The 13,218-nt window shown below is 37.4% G+C and overlaps 1 protein-coding gene across 1 annotated transcript in view; it reads right to left on the minus strand.

Moving 5' to 3' along the window:
* rbm45 (RNA binding motif protein 45) overlaps positions 1-13,218 on the minus strand; it is an 86,782-nt gene that overhangs the window by 30,522 nt on the left and 43,042 nt on the right. The window contains exon 8 of the mRNA XM_052148741.1: positions 3,310-3,473. Within this exon, the coding sequence (XP_052004701.1) occupies positions 3,310-3,473 (164 nt within the window). The remainder of the gene's footprint in view (positions 1-3,309; positions 3,474-13,218) is intronic.

Raw genomic sequence — 13,218 nt, forward strand, 5'->3', positions numbered from 1 at the left:
TGGGTAAAATAGTAAATTTTCTATGATATGAATAAAAAATGTTATCAATCATTTTCCATATTGAATGGATTATGAGTAGATTTATAATCCAAATTTCTCTCGCGTCATCCACTATACAGCGAGGCATTTACTAGGGATACACCGATCTGATATCTGGATCGTATCAGCTCTGATACAGAAGCTTTTAGACGGATCAGGTATCGGTCCGACAAGCCAGATCCAAATCCGATACAGTGTGTTAGTCATGTTCGTTACTGTGAAGTAGGGGTGGCGGGAAAAATCGATTCTTAGATGCATCACGATGCGGGCTTGCACGATTCTGAATCGATTCACAAACGTCAAGCATCGATTTTATGAATGTTTCTTGCTAACGTAATGTTGACGGAACGCAAAAGACAGACGTAAGTGTGCAACTACAATACCCGAACAGTCTTTTGGCATGCACTTAACACGAGACACAGATGGCTCAGCAGGAAATTCGGATAATAATCCGGATTAAAAGTGTATGGAAGCACTTTGGATTCTATGACGACGAAGGGGAACATGAGTTGGACAAGAGCCACACTGTATGCAAGTTGTGTCAAACTAAAATAAAATATTTTGGAAACACGACAAACATGAAAATCCATATTACATGTTTCCACTCAGAGGAAGAAAATAAACAGCCGGTTGTAGCTGTGAACAGACGACAGTCGAGCAAGCGATGTCAAAGCTTCCACCCAGCTCCGAAAATTCTAAGAGAATTACAAATTCGATTGCAATATTTATTGCCATGGATTTGCGTCCTTACTCAGTTGTTGAAAACCAGGGCTTTCGGGGTATGTTGCGCACGTTGGAGCTGAGATACAACATCCCATCTCGTAAATACTTCACTGACACAGCGATCCCCACACTATACAGCGAGACCAAAATCGATGTGATTGAGTCGCTAAAGAAAGCAACAAGGATAGCGCTAACCTATGATGCGTGGACATCCATTACCACAGAATCGTATGTGACGGTATCACGGATGAGTGGCTGATAGTATCTCATGTGCTCCAAACAAGAGCAGCCCATGAGAGCCACACAGGTGCAAATATGGCTGAGCTGTTAAAGAATGAAGCATCACTACGAAAGATTTAGTTTTAGTAACTGATAACGCATCAAACATGATCGTTGCTGCAGAACTGGGCAAATTCCTGCATGTGAAATGCTTTGCACAAATGCTAAACTTGCCCTCTCAGCAAGCTGAAGTTGCCCACTGTGTCAAGGCTACTAGGGAGGGTGAGATGTATTACTACATTTTTTCACCGCAGCACCACTGCAAAACAGCAGAAGAGAAGCAGGTGCTACTTGGTCTGCCGAAACACAAGCTGAAAACAGACGTGAGCACCAATTGTTGGAATAATAAAAGTTATTGGAAGTAAATTCATTATGAATCATTACAAATATTTTGCTTTAAAAGTACAAAGCAGTCAGTGAGAAAAAAATTCTGTATTGAAAAAAAGATGCATCAAGATGCATCGATAATCGTTTTATCATCGAATCACAGCTGTCTGAATCGCAATCGAATCGTGAGGTGTCTAGAGATTCCCACCCCTAATGTAAAGCTCCAAAAATGACATAAAAGATCCATAAAAACACAATTAAAACAGTTCATATGACTCGTACATTTTATTCAAAGCCACTTGAAGACGTGTGACAGCTCTGTTAATCACAAAAGGCTGTGTTTAATAAGTAAATATATAGTATGCGCAGCATTTGACACGAACTCACGTACAGGCTGGTGATGCACTCATGCTATTTTTAGCCTTCACAGCAGTGCACAATATTTGAGCACTATTCAAGAACAACATCTCAGATGTAGATGCTCAATAGTTTGGTTAACTTATATGCATTTAGAACGGCACCGGAGGAGCATTTGACCGGAATTTGAATAAGAAGCGAATTAAACTACTGTGAACTCGCCTACAGACAGACACACACAGGACTTAGTGGACACTTCAGAATGTCAAAATAAAAGCGCGAAGGTTTAAAAGTCCACGATTTCAATGCACTACTGTTGGATTTAAAATTAAAAGTCAACAATAATAATATTAATAACAATGTATTAATATTATTATTATTATTGTCTTTGTATTTGTATTTTACAACAATATATAAGTTGAATGTGTTCCTAAAAATAACTGTGTGAATGAAAGTTGGACTAATATCTTACAACTAAATTGAAAGAACACTGGTTTCTTTTCTACAGATGACTTATACTGGAATTACTGTTCATTTTGCTGATACATTATCCAGTATACTAGTTAATAATAAAGTGTTTCTTAATAATCTATAAATTTATTATGAAATAATGTGCAGTTAGAGGTTTGTGTTTCTTTACATATTAAAGAATACTCCCAATTAGTTCCACACAGTAATGTTAAGATATTCTAAACTGATTAAGCAAAAAACAACACTGGTATCAGATCGGGATCGGCCGATACTGAGATTTCTGATATCAGAATCTGAAGAAAAAAACTGGTATCGGTGCATCCCTAGTATTTACAAAGGAAGTGAATGTGGCCAATGTTTGGATGTTTCACAAGTCAGAAATTTGAAGCTTATCATTTAGTACTTCCATTAAAACTTCTGTAAAGTTGTTCAAATCAGTTTTTGCAAATGTTTTTGGGTTTAGAGCATTACGTTGCCACGGCAACAAAGCTGTATAAATTGGATTTCATTTTACACAGAAAATGTTTTAATCAATTTTATTACACTAAAATCATGATAACACATTTATTGTTTACGTCTTGTGGCTATACTTTTGAAATAGTGAGTATTTTCACGTTTACGGAGCAACGAGTGGACATTCAGTTTGTGGTAGTCAACATTATGCCACAAACGCTGTCGATTGAGCTTAACTTGTATTGAACACGGAATACATCTTTAATGCTATATCAAGTTTAAAATCAACAAAACTTACCTTTAACCCTAAATCTTAAACCTGATAATCTTAAAACAGATAGTGTAAGAAAAGAAAATGTAGAATGAAAAACACCATTGCTGAAGCAACCCCATAATTCCATTCATGTGTCGACTCGCATGCTCTTCAGGACTTGCATCACAAGTGCAACGCTCTATCAGTTGAGCTACCGCACAATTTGATCACACTTGAACATGCTTGTAAATGTAGTCGGTTATATAATGCAAACATCAAAATAAATCACCTAGAAGTCATGCACTATTTTATGAGACCACACCAAACATTCTTTCACTCAGACAAGGCACACCTGTCCAACGTTATCCTAAACAGTGTGTAAACGTATAATGCATTCACAGACACACCAGAAAACGTCCTCCAGTACATCCACAGGTAGAGGAGAGGGGTTGAATATGATGAAGAGTCTCTCCTTCACTACGCTGTCAGACAGAGCCAGTTTCTTGAGAGGTGGGAGAGCAACATCTGTCTGCACACGAGCTTTTTGAGGCATAGTTGGTGCAGCATAACCCTGGAGGAGGAGAATAATAGAGGTTTATAATAGGGATGGGCACGAGTACTCGAGGACACGGGTATTCGGATGTGGCAGCAATGATCGATCAAGAAAAAGATGACTTTTCACTTAATTCGAAATCCAGTGACAATTACCCGACAACTAAACAAACATGTCAAAGATGGAGCTTATTTTTTATTTTGCGATTGATTACATTTTGACTTTGAGGGGTACATCGACTATCAGAGAGTGTTTTGAACACCTGTCTCTTTAATAAAAGTGAATGACGGTCACTGACTAAACCTCCCTGCCCTGAATGACGTAACACACGCCTGCATCTCGACGAAATGAATGAAGATTTCCGCTCGAGATTCCATGTTAGATATCTGATATACAGTGTCATTCCATTGCACTTTCTTCAGTTGAAAGGTGGAAATTCAGACTCTGAGTTGAATGGAACGCTTCATGAATCACAGAAAAAACAATTCAGAGCATTGCAGCTTTCCTCACAATAACGAACATTTGGGGACAGACACACACACACAAACACACTTACACACACAAGGCGTGTGTGGCAGTGTACAGCAGACGAGTGTTTCAAACAGCTAGACAGAGCGCAGTAAAATGGAAGACAATTCAGCATGTTCAAAACTGAACTTCTAATAAAATGCAATGTTATCTCCATCTCCTGTTATTTGAAAATAGACGGTTCAGACAGTCACTGAAAAACTGGTGCACACTTACTAAAATTACTACGGTAACCTGAAGGAAGAACAGACAGACACGCTAGTTGAGCAGTGAATCTTCACATAATGACAAAATATGATGCATTATATTTTGATTATGCAATCTTTTGTACATTTTATAACATACTCTTTTATAACAGCCTATAATAATGAATAGACGATACACTGGAACAACAAGGTGCAATGAAGCAGCCACAGACGTTTGTCAGACATGTTATTATATATACAGTTATGAACATGTATTTGCCCCTTGAGTACTCGAGTAATGGGTCCAAGTACTTGAGTAGACAAAATGACCAGAAATGCCAATCCATAGTTTATAATACCTGGAGAGAGATTTTCATTAGCATTCTTATTATTAATCTCAATGACAGTAGCTCGCCCATTACATGAGCCTCCCGGTAGTACACAATTTGAAATCTTTACTGATGGGAACTCAGTTCCGAGTACAGTTTTTTTTATCAATCGTTTAGGTAGGTAGGTAGGTAGGTATACTTTAAGTTGTAAGTTTAAGTCGTAAATGGCATGTGGCTAAATCTTTGTTCAGACTGTGAACCACATCTGATTTTTTTGTGTATCCGATCGGAATCCAATCTTCATGATTGAGTGTCCGCACAGTGTATTAGGGATGGGCATGAGTATTAGAGTACCCGAAAGTGACAGTAATGCTCATATTTATGATAATGAAAATGCGTGACGTAACTTTTCACTGAATTCAAAATTCAGTGACAACTACCTGACAACTATACACAAACGTTTCAAAGAAAGGCCTTATTTTTAGATTTTTAATTTTGAGATTGATTACGTAATTTTGAAACTGATAAACGATGCTGCGTTGAACCGTTTGTTCAACAGGTTTACGGTAATCAAAAGAAAGTTACAGCATTAATACCCCCTGCCTAATATTGTGTAGGTCCCCCTTGTGCCGCCAAAACAGCGCCAACAATCATGCCATGATCCAAATCACTGAGATCACATTTTTCCCTATTCTGATGGTTGATGTGAACATTAACTGAAGCTTCTGACCTGTATCTGAATGATTTTATGCACTACAGCCACACGATAGGCTGATTATATAAATCGCATGGATGATTGTTGGTGCCAGATGGGCTGGTTTGAGTATTTCTGTAACTGCTGATCTCCTGGGATTTTCACACACAATAGTCTCTAGAATTTACTTCGAATGGTGCCAAAAACAAAAAAGGTGTTAAAAATAAGAAAATAATCTACTTTAAAACACGTTCTTATGATTCATGTTCTTATGATTGTATTTTATACATATATATATATATATATATATATATATATATATATATATATATATATATATATATAAATAATAAGTGTTATAAGTAATATTATTATAGATACAGTTGTGAACATGTCATTGCCCTGAGTACTCGATGAGTAATTAGTCTGATTACTCGAGTAGACAAAATGACCAAAATGCCCATCACTAGTTTGAAGAAACATGTGTGAGTATATTTTGAAGAACCAAATGCAGGTATTTCATGCACAGGTAATTTTGTTCATCTACCCACAACTGGCGGGTGACCTATAAGACGTGTTTGAGTGACACATGATGAACACTTGAAGAAGCTTTATAATATTTTATTATATAAAAACAGACAAAAGAAAAGCAGTCATTGCTCTCGTCCGATTCGCTGTTTGTTTGGGAGGCATGCAGTTTTGGGGAGGTGGTTATATAAGATTTATTGATCACTTAATTACTTTTTTCATTTAGTTTAAAGTGCCAATTGAATTTTTCAATAAATTCGTTTAATTTTTAAAGCAAAATCAATAAAGCAAAAACATTCACTGACCCTTGGCAGGGGTGTTGATGATAATCAGATATTGCAATATTTTTTAAGGTGATTCTCATAAAAACAAAATATATACTATCGGTCAAAAATTTTGAAACACTTATTATATTTTTTTATTTTCACATTTTAGAATAATAGTAAAGTCATCAAAACTATGGAATAACATAAATGGAACTATGGGAATTATGTTGTGACTAAACAAAATCCAAAATAAATCAAAATTGTGTTATATTTTACCATCTTCATAGAAGTCCCCCTTTGCCTAGAATTTGCTTCTTCTTGAGGTTTCACCATGGGATAATTTTTAAACAGTACTGAATGAGTTCCCATCTATGTTGGGCACTTATTGGCTGATTTTCTTTATTATTTGGTCCAAGTCATCAATTTCAAAAATGTTTAGTTTTGTAATGAAATAAATGAATATTGTGGCACAATTATATTTTTGTCTACAGGACTAATTTCAAACATTTAAGCATACGCCTTCAGATAAAACAAATTTTAAGATAGTGAGAAACATTTCAGTCAAGTGTTTCAAAACGTTTGACCGGTAGTGTATTTTCACATATCGCACACACATATATGAAAGTAAAAATTTTCATGAACAAATGTAAAATGTTATGTTATGGAGACCCACACAAACACATGTACTCAATTCCATATTGCAACAAGTTACTTTTGCATATTTGTTTGTTTTTGTGTAGTCTATAAGCATAATTCACATTTTATTATATTGAAAAATGTTTTTTTTTCTTAAAAAAATTGGCTCCTTAATGAAAAAAAGATTCCCAACTCCTGTCCTAGACAGATTGGAAAACTGTGTAGGGCTCTCTGGGACTGTCCTCAGCTGGTTCAAGTCTTATCTAAACATGTAGGCTACATGTTGTAACTGTACACTTGTCATAGCAATATCTTACTTTCTGTTCTCTTCTTTTTAAAGAAATACAAAAGATTTCCTTGTACATTTGAACTCAACCCATCACAAAACTCTGACACACCTGTTTGCCATGTTTTCAGAAAACCGACGCCTTTTCGTTGTGGATGGAGAGCTCATGTGCTCATGGTTGCCAGATTGCCCAACTAAACTGTCACACTGGCAGAATATTTCCAAACTGTGCAAGTGTAAAGATCTGATTGGTGGATTTCACCTCTTGAAATCTGGCTACCCAAATGTGTCGAAATCTAATTCTGATTGGCTAATCGTCATTAAGTCTGTTATTTATCAAATGTAGAGAATTAAATATTTTATTTGCATGATTACTTCTATGTAATTCATGACAAAATTAATCTAAAGGGGATGGTAAGGGGGATGGTGGTTTTACCAAGATGATGGCTTTTGCCATTTCTTGTAACAAGGGGGATGGCATCCCCTCACATCCCCCCTTAACACGAGCCCTGCTTAAGACCACGTTTACATTCCGGGGCTGTGCAGAAAGCAGTGTTCAGAAGCGTCATGCATTTTCCGTACGCAATTAAAGGATCAAGAAAACTATTTAACACACCCAGGTTTTGCGGAGAACATGGTTTTTTTATGTAAATGCATAAGCAGCATTCTTTTTTTAATTTTTTATAAACATGTATTTATTGAGTTTTAACATTTTACCAAATTACATTTTAATACATTTAACAAAGCATCTGACAATCAAACTATAAAGGAATCCACTCCCCCCACCCCCAAGAAAAATTAATAAATAAATAGTTAAATAAATAACAGAACTAGAAACAAACCAAAACAAAAACTGGGTAACGACATTACATAATCATACACAGCTTAGCATCACATGGTTAAGGTATCGACAATTAGGGACATATCACCTTCAATTTCCAGAGTTTACTCAACTTCACAGTTCTCCAAGAATGCTAGAAAGGGATTCCTGATCTCTTTGAATTTGGCTGATTTCTTTTTCAATGTGTATGTTAACTTTTTAAGGACAAGACATGCTGATAGTTCTTTCAGCCAGCGACCAACAGAAGGGCTCTTGACATCTTTACAACAATGATAAATCAAGTGTCTAGCCTGTACTAAACATAAGTCTGTCAATTTCCTCTCTTTGCTGTTTAACATACAATCCTTTGGATACAAATTAAGAATACAAAGTATAGCACAGTCGGGAACTGGATTCAAGGTCATCTGAGAAATGCATTTTATAACTTAATTCCAGAACTTTCGTATCTCAGGACAATCCCACAGACAGTGAAATAAGGTGCCCTTTTCGACACTGCATTTAACACAGCTGTCAGGAATATTTGGGTTCATCTTATTCAGTCTATCCGGAGTAACATAAGTTCTCATAATACAATTATATTGAATCAGTTTGGGATGGGTATTTATAGTTAGGAGTTGAGCTCTTGAACACACCTCTCTCCATTCCTCCACTGAGATATCTATTTACAAGTCATTTATCCATTGAGTTTTCCTATGCTCAGTAGAGTCTTTATGATTTTCCACCAGCATGTTATAGAGTAAGGATATCTGACCCTTGCCAGTACCATTATTCACTGCTCGGTTTTCTAATATGGACAAAGGGGGTTGTGTATAGGAGTGCGTTTGTGCGTAAACAAAACTCCTTAACTGTAAATACTTAAAAAAAGTGTTCGAGGTATATCATATTCATTTCTAAGTTCCTCAAATGAAGCTAGTATGCTTTCCTTATATAGATACATAACTTTACAGAGGCCCTTTGTTGCCCACATTTTAAAACCTTGGTCTGTTTTGCCTGGAGATAAGCTATCATTCCCCCATATTGGTGAGAAGCCTGAAAACAAAGCAGCTTCACCCAGAAATGACTGTACATTGTGCCAAACATTAATTGTGTTTCTCACAAAGGGGTTATCAGTGAGTCGTTTCAGTTTTTTGACAGATGTGGAGTATAAATAAGTGTCAAGTCGTAGGCCTTTAGTGCATATACTTTCAATTTGAACCCATGGTAAGTAAGGTTCTGGAGAAAACCAGTGCATTGCAGCTCTAATTTGAGTAGCCCAGAAATACCATTGTAAGTTGGGTAATTGTAACCCTCCCCTCTCATATGGCAGGTAAAGAAGTGATAGGCTCACCCTTGACCTTCTGTTATTCCAAATAAACTTTGTAAATAATTGCTTAATTTTTGAGAAGAACTGTGGTGGTGGGGGTAAAGGGATAGATTGAAATGGATATAAAAACTTTGGTAGTATATTCATCTTGAATACATTTATACATCCTAAAAGGGAGATTGACATTGATGACCAATTCATGGATTCGGTTACGGAGTAAATTATAGGATCATAGTTACAGGATACTAAATCTTTGATGGTTGGGGTAATGGTGATACCAAGATATTTAAATCCATTTACTGCATTATTGAAAGGGTGGTTCATCACTGGATTTATTCGCTCCTGCTTATTCATAAACATGATAGAGGATTTTGTTTCATTTACTTTAAAGCCTGAACATTTTCCGAATGTGTCAATTAAGTTAGTCAGATTAAGAATTTAGTTATTTAAGTCTGTTAGAAGTAAAAGGGTGTCATCCGCATACATTACAATGCAATGTTCGGTGTCCGATACTTTTATACCTGAAATTGAGGGGTGTGATCTCACGGCGAGAGAGGGCACCACTGGCGAGTACCTCTTGTGAGTTTGAAAGGAGATGATATTAAATAGTTTGTGGAGACCTCTGCCATTGGGTCAGTATAAAGTGTCTCAATCCATTTCTAGAAGTAGTTACCAAAGCCAAAGCGAGATAACATATCAAATAAATAGCTCCACTCCACCCTGTCAAATGCTTTTTCAGTATCTAAAGATAGAATGGCAGTGTTGGCACAAACACTGGTTTTTCACAAAACCATTCTGATCTGGATTGATAACAGTCGGAAGTACCGGTTCAAGTCTTCTAGCCATTACTTTAGCGATAATCTTAGCATCTGTGTTAAGCAGTAAAATAGGCCTATATGATGTGCAATTGGTAGGGGACTTATTGGGTTTCAAAATAAGTGTTATCAGCGCACTCCCCAGGGAATCTGTTGAAAGGCCTCCATATACATAGCTAAAAGAGGTTGAATTAATTTATCTTTAAAGATCTTATAGATATCAACTGGAAGGCCATCTGGGCCTGCGGCTTTACCGCCCCTCATATTGGTAATGGTCAGCAATTTCTGAGGCATCTAGTTCCCTATCCATATGTCCTTTAAAATCGACTGGTATGGAATGAATACAAAGACTGTCCAGGAATCTGTCCCATCTGACAATAGCAGAGGTCTCATCCGTATTTGTATTAAAGAACGTCTCAATTTGTACCTCTAAAAATTGCAGGAAATTCTAATCGTAAAGCCATCTGGGATAAAATCTCCATCTAGGAGTGCCTTTAATTACCCCCAGGGCTCTATATACAAGTAAAGTAGGCGAGTGGTCTGACAGTTGTATGCTGTTATAATTACATTCTATCACAGAGGGGAACATAGAGCTGGAAATCAGGAAATAATCTATACGTGAGTATGACTTAAATCGGGGAGAATAACAGGAGAATTCTAGTTTATCTGCTTTTAATCTCCTCCAAGTTTAGAGCATTCACATACTGTAACAGCTTCTTCCTACTTTGTATATGAGAGTCGTCCACCCCAGATGGCCGGTCCAATTTAGGATCTAAAGTGCAATTGAAGTCACCTGCTATAAGAGCCTTCCCTGGGAGACAAGCAATTAATACAAAGAATTTGTCATTGTTCGGGGCATATACATTAATCATGTTTTTCTTTTCATTTAATAATAATCATGTACCCTGGACAATCAGGAATCTACCCCCTATGTCACGAATTATGTTGTCCACTTTAAAGGGTACCGATTTATGAATAAGGATAATTACCCCTTGAGTATGTGATAAGTAGGAGGCTGAAATTACTTGCCCTGGCCATCTCCTTTTTATCTTAATCACATCATCGGGCTGTAAATGGGTTTCTTGGAGATATACAACTAACGATTTGAGTTGGTTAATCCTACGGAGTACTTGCTTCATTTTAGCCAACTTCACCAAACCTTTAACATTCCAGGATGTAAACTTCAAATTTACATTAGACATATTTTCAACCAGGCCATATATGTAATAGTAAGGAGTGATGTAAACTGTAATCTCGTTCTTACAGTTGGATTGTATGTCGTTATCCCATGCTCCAAAATAAAATGTGCATTTATAAACCCTAAATGAATCCCCGCACTGTCTCCCTAAACGAGACAGCGTACATTCTCTGGTAACATTAAGAGTGGGCTAGATGCCTCACTGATCCTCGAACAACGAGGAGCAGTAATGAGTTGACAAACCACACAATAACAACCCCCCCCCCCGCCCACAATCGGCATAATGCAATAAGCGAACAAAATATACGTAGGCTATATGTACATGTGTATCTGTCTGGTGTGTGGGATTAAAACCATATCAGCGTATAGTGACAAGCAGGTGCAGCCTATGAAAGCATCGTTACAGCGTGCATGAGACAGACAGTACCTTTCATTAGTAGGTTTAAAAAATATATATTTTCAAGTTGAATGTTCACGTCGCCTGCTGCCGTTGAAAAGTCCAATCACTGACAGTGGTCATCCCAGTGCAATCCCGCTGGCCAAGGCCAGCCTGCTAGGTCTCCAGTTCTTTGATGAATGACTCCACACCTGCAGGATCAGCAAACATGCAAGATTTTCCTTCGTGGAACAGCCTGAGTTTAGCGGGGTAAATGATGCCGTAGTCTATCTTCAGGTCACGCAGGCATTGTTTCACATTATCAAAGCGTTTTCTTTTCTTGTGCAGCTCGGTGTAGATGTCTTGGAAAATCATGACATGGTGGCCTTCATATATGATCTTGCCCTTCTTTCTAGCAGCCTGCATGACTCGGATCTTAGATTACAGATACACTTAACTTTAGTTTGGTAAAAGAGTGCGTTCGCTTTTAACTCAGGATAATTAAATTCAGCCGATTCCTACGGAGAGCTCGAAAATGCGATCGCTCAGCTCCGCGCCGTAGCCCCCCTCAAGCAGCATTCTTATAGGTTTTTGAAAAGTGCCCATGTTCATCTGAGCTCAAATGTGTCAATGGAGGTAAAGAGAATGCCGATTACACAGTACATACAAATACTGAAACTGCTTTCATTTTGTAAGCAGCTTTCTTGCAATAAACAGCTTTCTAGTGTCCATGTATATAAGATATCATTTGGAATCCATTCAATCTCTATAAAAAATATTGCTTTACCCAGAGTAATGTCATCAGTGACAGTTCAATATTGTTAAACCAACCTGACTCGAACAACAGAGATCTTACTACGGTTTCAGCAAACATATGTTTCATGAGTCATAATGACTAGCTAGTTAATTTCTCCAATGATGCATAGTACTATGGAAGTGTGTGAAGCAGTGAGTTACGATGTTGTAACACACCCCTGAGCTATGATGTCAAAAGCAGCAGACAGGGAAAATTCCACGTCATTTCTCAATTTAAAAGCCCTCCAAACAAATGTGTTGCTGCAAAACATTTATGTCATGAAAATAAATAGCTACTTTTGAATGACTGTCATTGAAGAAAGATCCATTTTGGATTCTGTGGCAGGGCGGAGGGCGGGGCCGGGTCATGATCCTACACACCCGGTCCCGTATTAGGCTAATCAAGCAAATGAGGTTTAAAGGCCGACTGCAGAGTATCGTGCGGGGGAGAGAGATTGTTAGCGGACACGTCCGTCATGTGTGTTTATGTTGTCTTTTAAGTTTCTCATTAAAATATGATTTATATCGTCAAGCCGGTTCTCGCCTCCTGCTTTCCATTGATCCTTTACAGACTCATAAGCGGGTTTTTTTTTTGTCATTAACAATTTTTTATTGATTCCATATACATATTTAAACAAACAACACAAGAATACACAGAATCTGACTCATGAAGAGCTAGTCTAGGAATTTCACCATATCTCGGTCTTCTTCGTTCTTAGGAATTCCAACCATTATGATGAGTTCTCAAAGTCTTCAAAATTTTCCCAAGCATGTTCCAAGTCTATCTTGGTTGCTAATTGGTTATCAGCTAATTATCTCTTTGATGACTCCAGATAATCTATCCGCTTCTTGACATCCCCCATTCTTGTAACCAACTCAGAGAACTTTGTCTCCATGGCAGTGATAGATCAACGTATTACAGCAAGATCCCATAAGTCTGCAACAACCTTTGCCAGCATTGTCGACATGCTCGACATTTGCTG

The sequence above is a fragment of the Xyrauchen texanus genome, chromosome 18, assembly GCF_025860055.1.
Source record: "Xyrauchen texanus isolate HMW12.3.18 chromosome 18, RBS_HiC_50CHRs, whole genome shotgun sequence".
Lineage (NCBI taxonomy): Eukaryota > Metazoa > Chordata > Actinopteri > Cypriniformes > Catostomidae > Xyrauchen > Xyrauchen texanus.